This window comes from Athene noctua, chromosome 28, assembly GCF_965140245.1.
Source record: "Athene noctua chromosome 28, bAthNoc1.hap1.1, whole genome shotgun sequence".
Classification (NCBI taxonomy): Eukaryota; Metazoa; Chordata; class Aves; order Strigiformes; family Strigidae; genus Athene; species Athene noctua.
In genome coordinates, this window is record NC_134064.1 from 4487891 (window position 1) to 4506337 (window position 18447).

The following is an 18447-nucleotide window of genomic DNA, read 5'->3' on the forward strand; positions in this document are numbered from 1 at the left end:
AGATGAGTAGTGAATTAATAATTGCTACCAGGCAGTCTCATGTTTTGCCCTGGACACCGGTTAAAGGAGTGTTTGCTCCCATCAGTGCAGCATGTCCCTCAGTCTCAGCTCTGAGATTCCCATCCCCTTATCAGAGCAGGAGGGCAGAATAAATTACCTCTAGTAAGACTAAGTAAATTTTTCCTGCTTCTCAGTCATGGTGTTTCCAAGAAAAGCGTTAACTTTAGCAGCTGGAGCCATCTGCCTTAAATAACAGGGAGCTTGGTAATTGTCCCATCTCTTGTGATAATACACATAGAGATGGAAAAACTGAGGCACAGTTGTTCAGCATAATATTCAGCAACGTTGAAAATCCCATTCAGCAGAGCTGGAGTTGTGAATAGGCAGAGCTTACAAATACCAGGCTTGGAGATCTCAGCTACGGAGCCAGACAAGTTGCTGAAGTGCCCTCATACCTCCCTCACCTTTGCGTGTTTTCGGCAAACAGTAACAGCTTGCTGGGCTCCTGCACCCACGGAAGGGTATTTTGAAAAATAAGCTGAATATTATCCCAGGATGAAAGAGACGGGATGTCATTTTATTGGAGGGAAGAAACTTGTAAAATTTTGCCAGTTAGACAGTTTTGTTTGGTTAGCATAGTTTAAAAGCTGTGTTCTTGCTTGGGCCATCTGCCTTTGTGCTTTGTGTTACTGGCAGATGTGTCGTGTACAGCCAGCGCTGCTGGTAACCTCGCTGGTGAGGGAAACCTCCCAGTTCTGGGCTGGGAACTTCACGAGTGATCTTTGTTTCATGATGAAGGATCTGGAAGGATGACCGCCCGCTCTCCTGGGCCATGCGAGCACTGCTCTGTGCTTTGTCCCACACGCTTTCTGGTCACATTCTGTCTCGGAGAGGGAAGAGTTCATCTCTGGCTGGTCACTTGAACTCTAAACCCTCTCTCCATGTGAATGTGAAGCCTCAGAAACGTTCTCATTTCTCTGGCTTTGCTCTCCCTAATTTCTAAATACCATTCTCCCAAGAGCGGATCCTTTCCCGCTCCTGCTCCTCAGCTGGCATCAGGTTTCTGCTGGCCAGGGCTGCGAGTGCCCCCTTCCCACATCCCCACCAGGCCTGCTCCCCACAAACTCCAGCTCTGCACGCTGAGCTAGCCGATGCTCTGCCCTGCTCCTGCACAATGGTGGGAGGTGAAATGATTTGCAGATGGATCTCGCTTGAAAGAAAACAACTTAGTTCATTGTTGTCCCGGTGCCAGGGTTTTATTCCTGAATGTAACTTAGACTCTGGAGTTGACAGCATGATTTATGTTAGGAAACAAAACAAATTTCAATGTTGTTTCCATGTTCTTGTTCATTCTTCAAAGTGATTTTATGTAGGCACCGCTTGTTAACTCCTCCTCCCAGTTCCTGCTCTGGTTGAGAAAGCAGAGCAGAATTAAATGCGTTTTGCTGATGGGGAGAATAGAAGTTAGTGATGGGAGATGCCTAAGGCAGAGAGATGGGCCTGGTGCCTTCTGGAGGCCTTACAGCTTTGTGATTTGTCAAAGAGTTGGATGGAGGGAGCTCAGCAGTTCCAGATACTTTGTTCAATGTCGGTCCAAACAGCATCTCCCAGTTTAACCAGTCTGCTCGTAGCGTTATAAATCTGGTCAGATGTGTGGGGTGGTTAATCACTTCTACACTTGTAGCAGAAATCCTCGTGGTTTGGGTTCTCCCTAGCAAAGCCAGGCTCTTGAGGCCTGTGGCAGAAGGTGGCAGGTCTGGCTTCTCTTTTGCCTCCCTGAGGCTGAAGACAGCAAAAGTGTTAACTTCAGTAAATGCTTGAAGAATTTCTCAAGGGTAGAAACTTCATGCTGACGCCCTTGAAGAGGAGTTCACCAGCTTCTGTTCAGTGTGTTTTGGGTGAATTTTCCTGGCATGCATGTGTGTAATGATTTGCTCTCTGCTCCCCGAGTCCTCTCAGATGCATTCTTACATAGCAAGGTTCTTTTAGCTAAATCCTCAGCCATTTCCCACAGCCCTTGGGTTTAAGCTGTGTCTCTGTTTAAAGCTTATGTGATGAAGATCCATCTCTCCTCACCAGCAGAAATGGTTTGGACTCCCAACTTTGCTGGCTGAGCTCTCACAGCGTGACTGTTCACTCACACCTCTGATCTGAGCAGCATTGCTCTTGGCTCATACCAAGGCCAGTGAGAGGTGGGTTGCACCCTTTCTGTGTTAAAAAGTAAATAACAAGAATGCCCTGAGTTTCTATCTGTAAAGATCATCTGCATTCTTTTTTTTTTTTTTTTTTTTTTAAATATATTTGGTCTGGGGAAATGAGGTGGGGCTTTCTCTGGCTATTTCTCCCCAGCCTACTAAGGGCCATTAATACCAACCAGATGTGAATGCCTCATGAAATTTCCAGGATGAGGTCATTGTTTGCTATTATAAGGCATCCCCGTAATTACTTCTCTAAGACAGGCTGTGTTTCTTGTCTGCTCTGGAGTTCACAGAGCTCTCTGCGCATGTCTGCGGAGGGCCCTCCGTGGAAATGCTCCTTCAGGTTCTCACCTCCGTTCTGAGCCCACAGACTGGAAGGGTCGGGGGGGAGCGTGGGGTGGTGTCCAGATGCTTCCCAGCTTGTAACGTACCTCAGTGTTCAAGTGGATCCTCGGTGCTGAGCCCCAGCAGCCCAAGGGCGAAGGTTTTCATGGCTTTTTGGTGGACATGTAGTATCCTGGGTAGTTTAATTAAAAGGAAGAAAAGTCCTCAAGATCTGGTCCAAATTGAACTGGATATTCTAACTGAGAAGTGGCTAGCACTTCTTTTCTGCTTGCATCCTCTGTCTTAACTTTTTTAACAAATTTTTGTCCCCCCTTTCCTATTTCTCTTTTATTTTCTGTTGATTCGGGGTTCCTGACAGCTCTGCTTTGATGGGCTTGGAGTTGGACAGCCAGTGTTTGACCCACAGGACAGGCAGGTTGCCTGTCGCTGCTCTGTGGGATAGATCTCAGCCCTGCCCCATCTCCCGTTCTTTCCAGCACAGCATTTACTCCCCATCACGTGATGCAATTGCATCTCTATCTCCAGCCCGGATGTATTTGGCCCTAATCTCAACCCAGAGAAATTTGGTTCCAGAAGGGATTAGTCAATGGCTGTGAGCCATATGAGCCTAGACAACTGCTGAGGTTGTCAGCAAAGCTTAGCAAGCAGAAAGGGAGAAGATAGTCCACCCCAAGCATCCGAGACTGTGTGAATTAGCCCACACAAGACCACCAAAGGGCATCAGCTGGGAAACCCTCAACCTGTCCAGTTTAGTTTTAAACCAACAGCTTGTGAAAGGCTCTTTGTCCCTTTACCAGATCCCGCTCGGGCTCTCTGTCCTGCAGGGATGTGCTACAGTTAATCAGAATTGGTGCTTTTTCTCCTAGCAGGTTCCACCCACCTTGCTATGCCATTTATCACAGCTAATCCTTGGATCGCCAGGGCTGCATGGCAGCTAGTCCTGGAATAAGGAGCAGCACAGGGACCTCGCAAAGCCACGTCAAGATCACAGCAGGGCGTTGGCTCCTCTGCGCCTTGGCTATTTTTTAACTTAAGTTCTAACATCTCCCTTCTGATAATGATCTGACCTATATTTTTGCTTCATTGACTCTTTTAGCTCCCACACGGTCATCCGACAGCCTTGCAATGTGGTTAGGATGAAGCTGAATTACTTTCTTTTCTTGTTTATCACACATGCCCTTTCCCCCTTAGGAGCCACTGGAGCACCTCCAGGCAAGTACTAAAGTTTGGGAGCAAGAAGCAGAAACTGCTGCCAATCTCCTCCGCTGTGAACATGTCATCAAGGGAATTGCTCTTGCTCTCGGAAATTGCTTTCAGGCTCACAGTTGTTAACACTGCAGCTTTGAGAGGAGCCGGAGAGCTGTGGCTTTTCCCCAGACTGCCATCTTCTCACAGCCGATAGGTGACGGCCCGTACAGAGAGCAGCTCGTTTACAGGAGGGGTCTTCTGGGGGTCTCTCCAGTCCAAACTCCCCAGCGTTCTCTGCCCAGGCCCTGCTTGTGCTCTGCTGTTTGAGCTAACTGCTCTCTGACCCCTGCGTAGCCGAGGGATCTCTATGATGTGTCTCTCCTTCAAGTGCAGAACTGTTGCTCCGGCTGAACTGTTGATTCATGCTCTGATCTTTAGCTTAAGGAGGTGACCTATTTAATCCCAAGTGACACCTTAACAGAGACTCATTGTGTCTATAAATGGCTCAGCCTTTAAATAATGCTGTTCAGTCCTCATTTTATTTCAAGGCGTTTTTTTCCCAAACGTAGCTACATCAGTACAGTTTTTACAGATTCCAAACTTTTTCTTTTCCTGTTCCCTTTTATTCCTTGAAGGATGTTTGCCAGCAGAAGGAAGCAGTATTACTGGGCTTATTCAATGGACTGCAGTGGGAGTGAGGCTCATATCTCCAGCTGCAAACTGGGCAAGCACCTCAACGTGGACGCAGAGAAGAACGCGACGTGTGAGAACGGGATGCCCGCGGTCGTCAGCTGCGTCCCGGGACGCGCCTTTGCCCCCAGCAGCCACAGTGGCTTCCGAAAAGCTTTCAGGCAGGAGGTGAGCAGGGAGGCAGCCTGTCAAGTAGGAAAAGCCTCGGGGTGTAACTATTCACCACCGGTTCTCAGCCGTAGGGCCTGAACATGTGTGTGCCCGTAGGCACGACCAGCCTGTTGTGCAAATGTCCCCTCTTTGCATTCCTTTCTCGCTACAAGCCCAGATGAGTTTCTATCCTCACAAATATGTGGTACCTTGCCTCATTCTGCAGGCTCAGAAGGGTGGGAGACTGGCTCACCGCTGCAGCTGGCAAGGCTGCGAGCAAGTAGTAAGAAAATACATTTGTCACGTCTCTGTTTGAGCTGTTCTGCTCAAGCCAGTTGAATGCGTGCCCAGTTGCTGCCGGGCTTTGCTGTTTCACAGTCACTTAAATACTGCTGGGTTGTTTCTCCCGAAGAGGTACAAGGGAAATCAACTGGTGTTTCCGCTACCCCTGTGTCTTCTGCAAAGAAATACCCCGAGAGACTGGGAAAACACGGCCTACAGGAAAGGTTGAAAAAGCTGTGTTTGTTTAGTCTAGCGAGGAGAGGGCTGAGTGTAGCGTAAAAATTCAAAGATATGCAAAAGGCTGTTATAAAATCACCCTGGAGTCAGTCGTTCTCAGTGTCAGTGGGGCAACTGAACGTGAAAGAACAGTTTAACTTCTAGCAAACGTGGTTTAGGTTGATGCTAGGGGAAATTTTCCAGCTGTAAGGTATGTGCAGCCTTAGGATACAGGGGTGATCTTGGGGTTCCTTTAGGGCTGGGTTAGTTTGTTTGGGGTCCTTTTTTTTTGTCTTTTAAATTATTTTTTTTTTTTGCAAGGTGCATTAGGTGCTGTGGATCTTGCTTGTAGCCTGCATCCCCCAGCCCTTAACCTCTGGCTTTAGGAGCCAGCTTACTCCTGGCACGTGAGGAGACGCCAGACAACACCTCCCAACACTGCTGTAGTGGGGATAGTGCAGTCCTGTCGTGGTTTGCTTGCCCAGAGCCCAGGCAGTTCTCTGCATGAGAACTTGTAGAACCTAGGCCTCAAAGATGAAAGGTCTTGTAAATCATTACTAATCTTCTGAGCCATGCTCACTGCCAACTAATTCCTTAAGCCTTTGTGTAGGCTTTGGGTGTCCTTCGTGTGACCCCAGCCTGGAAAACTCTATATGCTTCCAGTTTTAGAAGTTAAGGTTTTTCTGGTCTCGGGCTCTGCATAAACCACGCGGTGTTTCTGTAGCTGACACTGTGCTCCCACCACAACGACACATCTTGGTACTGGGGAAGGCTGTAAGTGGTGTATAGTCGGTGACTAAGAGAAATAGAAGTAGAATAGAAATTAGTGGACTTGGACCTGTTGCTTAGCTGCATATTGCTGCCTGCAACCTGCCCCATCACTTATTCCACCCATCGTAACTGCAGCTGACAGACAGGTTTGATGTGGCCTGAGCCCCACGTTGGTCTCCTCGGTTAATCCAGATGCTGTGCACATCTGGAGATGCACGGCAGATGGATCCATTCAGCAGCTGAACCACAGGCAGCGAGTGGATGAGACTGGTGCACGGGCTGGCTCGGTGTGATCTCCCAGCTCCCTGTAAGGCTCCCGAGGGATGTGCTATGAGAAGCGTCCAGCCACTCCTGTGTGCAGCAGCACTCTTCTCTTGCACAACCGCTCGTGTGAAGAAGGCTCCTAAATCCAAGCACTGAATCTGCAGAGAGCGAAGATATCTCTTTATTCTCTGCCCACGTCCAGGGACATGAGAAATGTATATCTATGCACCGTAAGGCTTAGCAGATAAAGATCTCCTTTTACCCTTTTGTATGATGTGGTGGTGGTTTCGAGGTGCCTCAGGGTAATGCTTTTTGGGCCACAACTTACCTGCAGCCACATGCCATAAATAAGAGCAGTGAAGAACAGCCGCTTTGTTCCTAGGCAGTGGTAACACCACTTCTGTCTGTGTCTTCCAGCAACCACTGGTGAGGCTGAAAGGGGGAGCCAACACTGGCGAAGGACGAGTTGAAGTGCTGAAAAACGGGGAGTGGGGGACAGTTTGTGACGATAACTGGAACCTGGTGTCAGCCAGCGTGGTGTGCCGGGAGCTGGGATTCGGCAGCGCCAAGGAAGCGATAACGGGCGCAAGACTCGGGCAAGGTAAGAGCAACGGGAGCTCCAGGGACCGGTCATGCCTTGTCCACCTCCAAGAACCCTTTCATGATACAGGGCAGAGCGTATTTTTACTGGGATGTTTGTTTTGGGGACCAGGAATTTATTCTCTACCCTTAATAAGTCTCTTGAGTCCAGGAGCTTGAGGCTGAACTGGAATATGTGACTTAGAAAGATATTCAGGATTCCTTGAAAGAAGTCTAGTGATGATGAGTTTAACCTTTCCCTCAGACAGCTGTTCCAATAATTACTTCTTCGTTATCATATCCGTTGCTCTGAAATTCTCTTTGAGTCCTCTAGATCCACATCATGGTGTAATGCATTACTGGAAGGTTCCTGGAAAAAATGGGTCCTGGATCTGGACTTCAAACACACTCTAATTTAAGACCAGAACATTAATTTAGCCCATTATAAATAGAAGGGCATTTCAGCAGTTCAGAGCCAGGTTTGGGTTTGGATTTCCTGTATTTGGGAGTTGGTTTAAATCCCAAACTGTGGTAAATGGTAACTCAAAGCCTAACACACGCCCTCTCAAACCACCTTCTGATTCACCCACCTTGCTCCCATGGTGTAAACCGTAAAGAAAATGACACCAAACCCTTTATTGTGAGGCTAAATGAATGGGTGAAACTTCTCCAGCCCAGCACAGCTTGGAGAAGGGGAGGGAAAGCAACAACATGTGTAAAAACACAGAGGTGATGTCCAGAGTCTGGAAAGCTTTAAGATGTGACCTGTCCGTTGGATTTGGCAAAAACATCCTGCGATGGGATGCAGGAAGCTGCTGATGCATCTAGGAAACAGCATAATCATCAATGGGGGGGGAGAAACGGCTGCCATGTGAGGGAGGAACACGATGTTCCTGCCATCTCCCAGCAGCCGCAGCCTGGAAACTCTTAACAGCAGCTGCTGATTCCCACACGCTTTCCTTTCTTTTAACGTTAAACTCCATCACTCAGCCAGTGCACCCTGTCAAAACTGTCCTCTGGGATGACAAGCCCTTGATAACTCCTTTCAGCAGCCAGGTTGTCACATTGTGGTAGGAAAAGGAACTCTTCTGGCCCAAACTCACCTCCGTGCTCCTCTTGCACAGGGGAGTCTCACAGCTGTTAAACGCCGCGTCCTTGTGTGTGTTTATGCTTTGCTTTGTCACAGCTGCATCTCGGGGAATTTGGGTGTTCAAAGACTAATTTGAAAGACCAGTCTCATTATTGCTGTGTTGGATTGAATTTCACAGGGTAAAATATAAAAAGATGGGCTCTGTGTTAAATCAGTGTGCAGTGTCTGGAACTCCCAGTTAAGACAAAGCGACCTGCTGGAGACAAGTGCCTACCAGCAAGAGTTCAGAGTGTGGAGAGGAAGATTTACTCCCTCTTTTATAAATTGGCAGCTGAGACCCAGATGAAACAACTTACCTTTATTCACACAAGAGTCTGTTGAAAGGAAGATACTGAGCTCAGATCTCCCGAATGTGTTGTCCGCTGCGATGACCTTGGAAGGAGAACATTAAAAAAAACCCAACTACAAGCAGTAGGTGAATACGTTGGATGTACGTTCCTAATCCTGTTCTTCTGCTAAAGGGAATGGCATAGGAGAAAATATAATTTTTAACACCATATTTCAGCACGTACAGCCATGCAGTTCGGCTGCATTTCGGTGCCCGGGACAGCAGCACTCGCTGCCTCCATGTGCTGTAAAGGAATTTCCATGAGAAAAGCAAATGTGCCAGGGTTACGTGGATCAGCGCCGTGGCCCTGCCCTCCTGCTTTGTCATTTTCTCGGGCTATTTCAGTGGAGAATGTCGGACTGGATCCATCCTGCATTCTTGCTGCATCACCCTCCGATTCCGGTCGGCATCAAGGCATTCCTCCTACTCGAGCTGTTGGGCAGCTCGCGGGATGACTGGGCCAGTGTCACCGTTTCCAGATGTAGACCACAAACAGGATTTTAATAAGAGAGAATCAAAAAGGGCTAGATACACATTCCCCAGCAGCCTCAGCCTGGCGCTCTGCTCCTGCATTGCACAGATCTTGTGTGCTGGGTGGATGCTGGGCGAGCTGAAGTGCTGAGGGGCAAAACGTGTCCAGAGCCAAATTCATTGTGTGGATGAGATTGAACCCAATGCATTTTACATCTCTGCTTTTGTTCTTCTTGCTGCTGTTGTCAGAACAAGGCTCCAGGGCACATCCTGACTCATTCCACCACACAATTGTGGAATTATGCTAGAGAGCGTGTTTGGTTGGGTTTTTTTCTTCTTGTTTTCTGCTTTCCCTGTGTCTCAGCAGAAGTCTGAGGAGGTGAGGGGTTCAGCAGACAGATCATTAACCTGTCACCCACGGTTAGGTGTCTGAGTCACAGGTGTGCTGGCTGCCACATCGAGTTAGAAAGGCTCCAGATGGCACTAGGAAGAGGTTTTTAAGCAAAATGATCCCACCTACTGTTAAAAAACCAATTACCTTTTGCTGCCTTCCAGAGTCTTTGCTTTGAACTAAAAGGAGCAGGCTTGAAGTTGGGTAAAATTTTCCTTTCTAGAGGAGCGAGCAAAAAAGGCTTCGTGGCGAGGTAGTGCGTGCCCGGGAGGCTGCTGATCAGAGCCCAGATGGCAAATTTGCTGCTCTTTAACTTTGGGCAATTTGTGTCATCTCTGGGTGCAGCCGAAGAAGCGGAGCCAGCAGCCTGGATGTCATTTCCACGGAGTCTGTTCTCTGATTCGAACTCTTTGAGCCAGGTACAAGCTCTCTGGCTCTGCAGAGACCTCATTGCTTGTTCTGTGATGGGAATGGTGTTGCAGGGAGGAAGAATCAACAGTCGCTGTCCGAAATGATAAGAAAACAGTTGTTTTTCTACCTGCATCACCCAGATTCCACCTGCAGCTCCGAAGCGCCTGGCCGAGGGCTGCAGATCAGAGCACGGTGGCTGCTAAACACCTGATTACACCAAGACCACAGAGTATGTTGACAGCAAAGTTCAGAAGTGGTTTTATTCTCAGCCTCCCACCTCTGAAAGCGTCCTAGAAACTGCTGGAGACCAGAGGTTCTACATCTGCTACTTGCAAGGATCTCCTGTCAAAACTATCCGGTGTGTTACTCATGGATTATGCGGGCTCCAAGAAAGACTGGTGATTCCTCCATGATGAAGATCACCTGCCGGAACCTCTGATTCATCACCCTCACACTTCTTTCTAACCAGCTTTGGGCTGAGTGTGGAAACTGAGCTTTGCAGACAGGATTAGTGCCTTCTCATACGTGTCTCTCCTCTTGCTGTGTTTCTCTGGTAGAAATGACAGTTGTCTGCTGCCACGCTAGTCCAGGGAGGAACCAAATTATTCGATTTGACTCCCAACGCCTCGAGACCATTCTCTGCAGCGTGAAATGATGTTCACTCTCTTGTTTCCATCAGCGTTGTTGGAGTCTAACACGCACCTGCCCCGGAGTTGTTTTACTGCCTTCTCGCGCATCCCTGCAGTGTTATGTTTTGTTGTCCCAGCAAACGTGTCTATGTCCTATTTAAATGTCAGGGCTTGATTGGGAGCAGATTCCCGCATACAGACTCAGCCGAAAGGTCATAATTTGCAAATTCCTACAGCTGAAGTTTGTAAATTATGTAACAATGGAAACTTGGCTTTTTCTGTCGTTCTTCCGTGCTTGAGTCCCAGAGACTACTGGAAAGAATTTAACGGTAAAATTATTAATAATAATCTCGCAGCTTTTTTGTTTTATTTTTACAAGAAATCACTGGAATTTTTTCAGGATTACCTTGTTTTGAATGCTAGAGGCCAGTGAGATGTCTGCAATGTATTAAAGATGTTATTGGATATTTCTTCACCACACAGTAGCATGGGCAGAAGGTAAGGACTCTCTTCTTTTTCCTTCCCCAAGGCATGGGTCCAATTCATCTAAACGAAATCGACTGCACGGGCTTTGAAAAATCAGTCACGGACTGCAAGTTCAACACGGAGTCTCAGGGCTGTAACCACGAGGAAGATGCTGCGGTGAGATGCAACGTTCCAGCGATGGGCTTCCAGAATCAGGTGAGAGGCTGAGTGAGCGTGGTGAGGTGTTCTCATCCCAGAGCATCACCTGCCCTCCCTTGCTGTGCAGGGCGTCTGGGCAGGAATCATTTCACCTAATCCATGCCTATTCAATTGAGATTTTAACATCTGCATTGCATGAGCCGGGAAGGCACAGAAGGATGATGCTCCCTTTTTGTACCCAGCTTTGAGCTCCTCCAACCGTGACAGGGCCTTGTAAAGGGGTGAAGTGTCACTTCAGCTGCAACCTGTGCAGTTCAGTGGCCCTGTAAAGTTGGTGTGTGTCCCTGTTGTGATGGGATCTTGGTTGGTTATCATGGTTGGGTTGGGTCTTGGTTGGTTGAATCATGGTTGGTTGAGTCATGTTTGGCTATCGTGGTTAGGTTGGGTCTTCGTTGGTTGGGACATGGTTAGTTACCATGGTTGAGTTGTACCTTGGTTAGTTGGGTCATGGTTGGTTACCGTACTTGGGTTGGGTCATGGTTGGTTATTATGGTTGGGTTGTACCTTGGTTAGTTGGGTTGGGTCTTGGTTAGTTGAGTCATGGTTGGTTACCGTAGTTGGGTTGGGTCTTGATTAGTTGGGTTATGGTTGGTTACCATGATGGTTACCCGCGTGGCTGCTAGCATAGGTGCTGCTGTTCTCTTTGCCATGTGGGGCTTAAAATCTAACTACAAGAAGCAGACACAGGTTCCTCTGAGTAAATGCTCCTGCCAAAGGTCCAAAGGGAGTGGAGGGGGGAAACTTCCCCAGGGAGTGTGTTACTCTCGTGCAGCTGGTCCAGGCCACTTTCAGATGCTGGGCTTGGCTAGGCTGCTTCCTGTCCACGGGGGAAGATGAACCACCAGACTGCATCAGCTGAACTGAGGTTTCTGGGCTCGGTGACTTTAACCACAAACTTTGAGAAGCCCCTGAGCGTGACTTGCCCAACTGTTGCATCTTCCCCACAAAGTCTGCCGTGACGTTTATTGACCCGTGAGTCTCTGTGCCCCGCAGCTGCGTCTGAGCGGCGGCCGCAACCCCTACGAGGGCCGGGTGGAGGTTCTGGCGGAGCGCAACGGCACCCTGAAATGGGGCACCGTCTGCAGCGAGAACTGGAGCACCGTGGAGGCCATGGTGGTGTGTCGGCAGCTGGGCCTGGGGTTCGCCAGCCACGCCTTCCAGGTGAGTCCTTGGGCCCTCCCGTGCGGGTGTTTTTGACGCGATGGCACACGCGTGGTTGAATAGGGGCTGCTGGAGGAGGAGGAAAAACAGAAATTAAACCACAGACTGCAGCTTCAAAGCTGGAAGGACCCTGAAGGTTAAACCTCATTGCACAACAGGCAGTGGGGGAAATCCAGAGCAGAAAGAGCTCCTGCAGCTCTGGGCAAAGCGGCTGTTTTCAAACTGCTCAGGTTTCCTGGGAAGCCCGACTCCCTTAGCCCTGGTTGGGCTGGCGGCTACGTGCAGTTTCTTGTGCCTCCCTGAGTTAGTGGGGAGTTAAACTCCTCAGGCGGACTGAAGTGTGGAGGCCAAGTTTAACCTGGTGTCAAATCACTTGAAAACAATTTGATTTTGCTCCTGTGGTTACTTCTCAGTGCGGTGTGTGCCAGAGCCGTGGGCTGGCTCCCCACGTTGGTTGTGTTTCTCACTCCTCTAATGCCAAACGCCCTAAACCCTCCCTGCTTGTGCACGACTAAGAATGGCACTTAAGAAAGGGATCAAAGCTACCAACTAACGAGCTGGGGATAACCACGGAGGAATAAAGTGTTCTTTCCCAGCAAAGCTCTTTGGCGCAGCGAATGGCAGCCTGCTGTGCCGGCTGGAGGAAAGCGAGCAGCAACTGGAAGAGCTGGAAGGAGGGAGGGCAGCAGCTTCCCACCCAGGTCCCAGATGGATAAATGGCATCAGGTGTAAGTAGCTGGTGTTGGCTGATAACCCTGGTGCAAGACACTCTTCTGTACTGATACAACCCTCAGGGATCACAAACTGAAAGAGGGACGGGCAGATCCCTTTGAAAGCAAATATGTAACTTTTGGGCCTTTGTTGTGGTTCTCAGACACCTGGAAAATAGGGATTTGGGCTCCTAAAATAAACTGGTTTCTCCCTAGGACAAAGTAATCCCCTGCCAGAGCTTGTTGTCTTGCTGTGCTCTGGAAATGCAGCCGCTCTGAGGCATTTCAACCGGGAATCAACAATCGCCAGCAGCTTTGGGGAAACTTAAGCTCAAACGGCCGCAGAATAAATAAACTTCATGTGTGTTTACATAGATGGAAACCCGCACACAGAAAACAGCCTTAGATCAGTTCTGGAAGGAAAACTATTTTCCCTGAACAATTTCCGGAAATCGAAAACTTGGGCAAACAAGTAAAATGTGGTTGCAGAGAGCAGCGGCTGTCCCCGTTCTGCGAGCCCGGGGTCGTGTCAGCTCGGCGGCGGTTCCGTGTCTGACCTGCTCCGCGCTCTGCGGGGCTGGGGTGATAAACCTGGGGAGAAGCAGTGTCTGTGCTGACTGCCCGCTGGGTTGGTGCAGGGAGGAAGAATAAAGCCCTGAAGTGAGGAACAGCCTCAGCAGCCTCGGGGCTGGTGGCTGCCTGTTGAGAAAGCGGAGAGACTGTAGGCGGAAGCGGACGCTTAAAGCTCTGCCTGGAGAGCGCAGTCCTGCAAAATTGTTTCATGCTACTTCTAATTAAATCTGTGTGTCAGCGGAATTACACGGTTACTTCAAAGGCTGTTTCTTTGGGTCACGATTAGAGATATCTGAAATAATGAGGAAGTAGGAGGAAAGGAAGAGGGTGAAGTTCTGCAAGAGTTTATGACATTGGAGTGGAGAGGGGTCTTTGCTCATTTGTTTGAGTGTGTCAACCTGCTAGGTGAAACCTGAACTAAATTTCCCCATCAGTCAGGGGGAAAAAAATGACAGGATATTCTGGACTGTCGCTATATTTATGTTTTTTACACTCATAATTTTCAAGAGGGAATGTTACGTATCTGGGATTTCAGTGTCCTGTTTGTCACAACTTTGAGTCTTCGAGTGACCAAGCCAGGGTCCAGGAGGACATGGCAGATTCCAACCAATTTAACAGTGATCCACGGCTGGAGGGGGGATCTGCAGGTCACACTGGGGTTGGATACTGTGGAGGTAGGAGGCTGGACCTGCCCGGGCCATATTGTAGCCAATCCCCCCGCAGGCTGGTTCCTCCAGCTGATATGCTTGCGTAGCTGCCGAGCAGAGCTGAGGATAGCCACGTCCCTTGAACACTGGCCTTTCCAACTGCCTGGCTCTATTGACACAGCCCTGAGAGTCCAGCAAGAAACAAGACATTTTTTCCTTTAGCTGAGACTGCTGGTATTTAGAACAGAAAAGGCCCTTATGCCTATCCCGGCTGCACCAGCTACACGAGCATAAAGCTACACTGTGTAGAACAGGGCAGCCCTGTGTGGGGGTGTGCAAAGAGTGTTGCTAACAGGGTTAACAAACAGCCTGTTGCAATGGAAGCAATGGTACAGATGGGTTTTCTTTTCCTGGAAACGTGCTCCCAGTTTTGACACAAACAGATCTGATTTTTTTTTTTTTTTCCCTCTTTCTTCCTTCCCTCACCTTCTCCCAAGCTTTGCAACTGCAGCTTCAACAGGGTTTAGTGTGCTTAGTTTTGTGAGTGGTGTTCTGTTGCGAGTTAATTTTCAGTCATTCCCACAAGTTTTGTGAAACTGGGGGATGAAGGGTTTGAACAATCTGTGAATCTCCCTTCAAAACCAAGAGGTGCAGACCCCCTTAGTCCTGGTACTCCTCAAATCCCTTGTTTCCACTGGCATGTCCAGCGTGGCTGTTAATTCGGCCTCCCCTCCTTGTGCAGGCAGGCACTCTGGCATTACCTGTGGCCCTGCCAAGTGCACAGATGTCACAAGACAGATGGGGTTTAATTGCTGGGCATCTCTCCCAAAGGCCCAACCTAAATGACTTAAATCAGCCCTAAAATGAATTCATCAGCTGGATGGGCAGAGCAGGGTGGAAAAGTGAGTTTACAGCTGGATTAAAAACAAACAGAGATTTAAACCAGCTCAGAAACAAGGAGAGATTTGCTTAACGCCGGTCAGATGTTCAGGGCAGGGAACATGGGACTGGGATTAAAACCTAGGCTGACCAACCTTCTGTGTAAACAGATTTGAGTTCACTCCCAAGTTGCTTTTCTTCTCCACTCCAGCATCCTTTGACAAGGTCTGTCTCCTTGGTAGCAGGGCCTTTTGCACTGATCTTCCTTAGAGGGCAAATACAAGTTACAGGGGGGATGAATATTCCCCCAGCAGTCCTCTAAACACTGAACTGTGTGTTAAATGCCTTTTTCTGCCCAGGAAACCTGGTACTGGCATGGAGACATCAGCGCTGACAACGTGGTCATGAGCGGGGTCAAGTGTTCAGGGACAGAGATGTCCCTGGCCCACTGTCGCCACGACGGAGCCCACGTCTCCTGTCCCAGAGGAGGGGGCCGTTTTGGTGCTGGTGTGTCCTGCTCCGAGAGTGAGTAACTCAGGTTTTGGGTTTTTTTTTCATTTTGGCATGTTTGTCCTGAGGTATGCAGTTTGACCTTGGACAGGTCAAAACAGATGCAAATTGCTGCTGATGGGAACTGGGGGGGTTCGGTCTGGAGCAGAGGAGGCTGAGGGGAGACCTCCTGGCCCTCTGCAACTCCCTGCCAGGAGGGGGCAGAGAGGGGGGATGAGTCTCTGGAGCCAAGGCCCCAGCGCCAGGCCCCGAGGGAATGGCCTCAAGCTGCCCAGGGCAGGGTCAGGCTGGCTCTGAGGAAGGATTTCTGTGCAGAAGGGGCTGTTGGGCGTTGGAATGGGCTGCCCAGGGCAGGGGGGAGTCCCCGGGATCCCTGGAGCGGTTGAAGAGTCGGGCTGAGCCAGCGCTGAGGGATCTGGGGGAGTTGGGAACGGTCAGGGTGAGGGTCATGGCTGGGCTGGAGGAGCTGCAAGGGCTTTTCCAACTGAGGTGATAATTCTGTGATGGGACTGAGAAATACAGGGCAGCAAAGGGGGACTGACCCCCATCTCTGACAGACACTCGTGGGGATTTTTTAGTAGCCCACAAATCCATTCCAAACCTCCCTTCCCTCCTGCCAGCCGCCCCAGACCTGGTGCTCAACGCCGAGCTGGTGGAGCAGACATCGTACCTGGAGGACCGCCCGATGTTCATGCTGCAGTGTGCCCTGGAGGAGAACTGCCTGGCCAGCTCGGCCGTCAACACCTCCCTCACCTCCGGCTACCGGCGCCTGCTGCGCTTCTCCTCCCAGATCCACAACAACGGCCAGTCCGACTTCCGCCCCAAGAACGGCCGCCACGCCTGGGTCTGGCACGACTGTCACCGGTGAGCGCCGCCGGGACGGGGTTTGCACCATCGGTGCCTCCCGCCACCCCCGTCTGGCCTCCCCAGGGCTGCAGAGCCACACCATGTGTCAGGGCAGCTGTGATCCTGGGACAGTAGGAATTAGAGCTCCTGGTCTGTTCTTAATTCTCTTAACTGGGGAGAGACATGCCCCGGGGCAGTCCCTGAGCAGGGGTTGGTGTGTGTGTTGTGTCCAGACAGGATGCCTGTGCCCCCCCTGTGTGTAGAGAGGTGCCCCCGTGCAGCTACTTCCCTCACCTGGGAAGGGACTCGAGAACACGCTGGAATTCTGCAATTTTTTAAAATGCATCTCCACTCCACTCAGACTGTGTACAGCTGGGAGATTTTCATGCTTATTTTTGACAAACAGTAAACTCACCCCCCTCAACGCATCATTTTTCAGGGGGAAGCTGACAGTTCCAGCCAAAGTAAACCAGGGGGAGGAAAGAGAGCTGGGACTAAGCCATCCAGATGCTTTGCCTCTGAAACGATGGCTTGTTACAAGGCTGATTTTCTCTAATTTTTAGTAAAACGGAGCAAAGTAACTCACAGTGCCCAGCTCTCGTCCTGCCACTGTTGTAAGCCATTGGGAAACCACCAGAGCTGTAAATTCTCACATCTAACAGTCCTTTACAACAGCATGAGGTGAGAGGTGTAGGTAGCTGCATCTCAGTGTTGCAACGCCGCAGAGCTACGGGTCATGGCACGGGGCAGATGGTCCAGGCTGGGCTGGAACGTTTGCAGTCAGAGCACGAGCAGCATTAAAACCTCAGCAGCACAGAACCGAAGGTAAATAGGTGATGGTGTGTTTAGGGGAGGAGGAGCCCAGCCCAGCGCAGGGAGTACCTGCCTTCCTGGCTCTTGGGGGAACACCACAAGGCTCTGAGCTGGTTAAACTGGAGGGCACTGGGAGCTCTTCAGGAGAGGCTGCGTAAGTGAGGTGAGACAGAAGGGATCGGGAAGAGGCCGAGAGCCATCTGTGTGCTTTAAACTGGATTCTGTTTATATGGAGGAGGATGAACTCAATTCCTCTTCAATCTTTCCAGTCTGTAAACACCAGAATGTAAACACCTCTTTGAATGATTCAGACATATTTCAGAAACTGAGTCAGACTTGAGAACCTCAAACTTTTATCGGAGGCAGCCAAATTAGACAGCCCCAAAGTCAACAGCTCAGCCACTGCAGAATGCCTCCTCTTTCCTCACCGCCTCACTCCGTCACTGGGAGCTTCTGTTCAGTTGGCTTTTGATGTGGAAGTAGAACAAAAATGGGAAAGACCTGTGACAGGGAGTGAAAAGTGATTAACTTCTGGCAGGTGGTAATTTTTAAAATTTTTTAACAATTTTTTTTTGGTAGGGGAAAGGCAGGAGGAGGTAAGAAGAAACATATTCTGTAGCCAAAAAATTTCCTCCCCTTCCCTCCTTGCTTTTCCTTTATCTATATATGTGTGTGGAGTAGTGCTGCAGTTTTGAAGCCGTGATTATTCTTACAGCTGGAAAGGAGAGGATTTTTTCACTTTTCTTCTTTTTTTTTTAAACCCCCAAGCAATGGCTTTTGAGTGAGGGCCTGTCTGTGCCCAGCTACGCCAACAGGCCCTGGTGTGTCTCGGCAGAGTCCTCCCGTGGTTGGGGTAGAGATGCAGCCATGTAAGGACCCACAGTTGCTGTCCTGCTCCCCACAACATGCTCACGCTGTGGGTTTGCTCCCAATTCCAAGGCTGGGATCAAATTCAAGGTGTTGCATCAGCGTGACCACATTTACACGCCCAGCCCTGACCACGTGGCGCGCACAACTGTTTTAATCGGGTACTTCCATCTGCTCCTGGCTCTGCAAGTCCCACAGACTTCAAATAGACTGAAACACAGGCTGCGTTTTTGCTGAACCAGCAGCGTGGCATAGAAAAAGGTCAATGTTCCCAAATTCTGCATCACCCAAGCCCTGCCGTGGTCTAACTTTGCTAGTTTGGGCTCCACAGCACCTGAGTGCTCTCTCCTAACTGGTGCTGTGCCCAGTGGTGCTGCAGCCCAGCCCAGGCTGAGTTGACACTAACACTTCCCCATTTAAATTTATGAAACGTATCATGTGTGAACCCAGCTGTTATGTTGTTCAGATGCGACCGGAGTGACTGCTGAGAGAAGCTGGTTCCATCTGTTGTTAAGTTTTCTGCCAATAAATTCATACTCTGCTGCTTAAAAATAAATTAAATAAATAAAAAATAGCCAGGTTGCTGGCTGGGGTACACCCAGCTCTGTGTGCAGCTTGTTACTAAGGAGTAGGTGAAATATTTCTTATTCTAGTGAAGGACAGGGCTGTTAGAAACAGTGACCTAGCTGATGGT

The 18447-nt window shown here is 49.6% G+C and overlaps 1 protein-coding gene across 1 annotated transcript in view; it reads left to right on the forward strand.

Moving 5' to 3' along the window:
• Positions 1-18447, forward strand: part of LOXL2 (lysyl oxidase like 2) — a 42248-nt gene that overhangs the window by 19666 nt on the left and 4135 nt on the right. The window contains exons 4-9 of the mRNA XM_074928433.1: positions 4367-4589; positions 6522-6705; positions 10593-10744; positions 11741-11908; positions 15077-15242; positions 15848-16091. Of these exons, the coding sequence (XP_074784534.1) occupies positions 4367-4589; positions 6522-6705; positions 10593-10744; positions 11741-11908; positions 15077-15242; positions 15848-16091 (1137 nt within the window). The remainder of the gene's footprint in view (positions 1-4366; positions 4590-6521; positions 6706-10592; positions 10745-11740; positions 11909-15076; positions 15243-15847; positions 16092-18447) is intronic.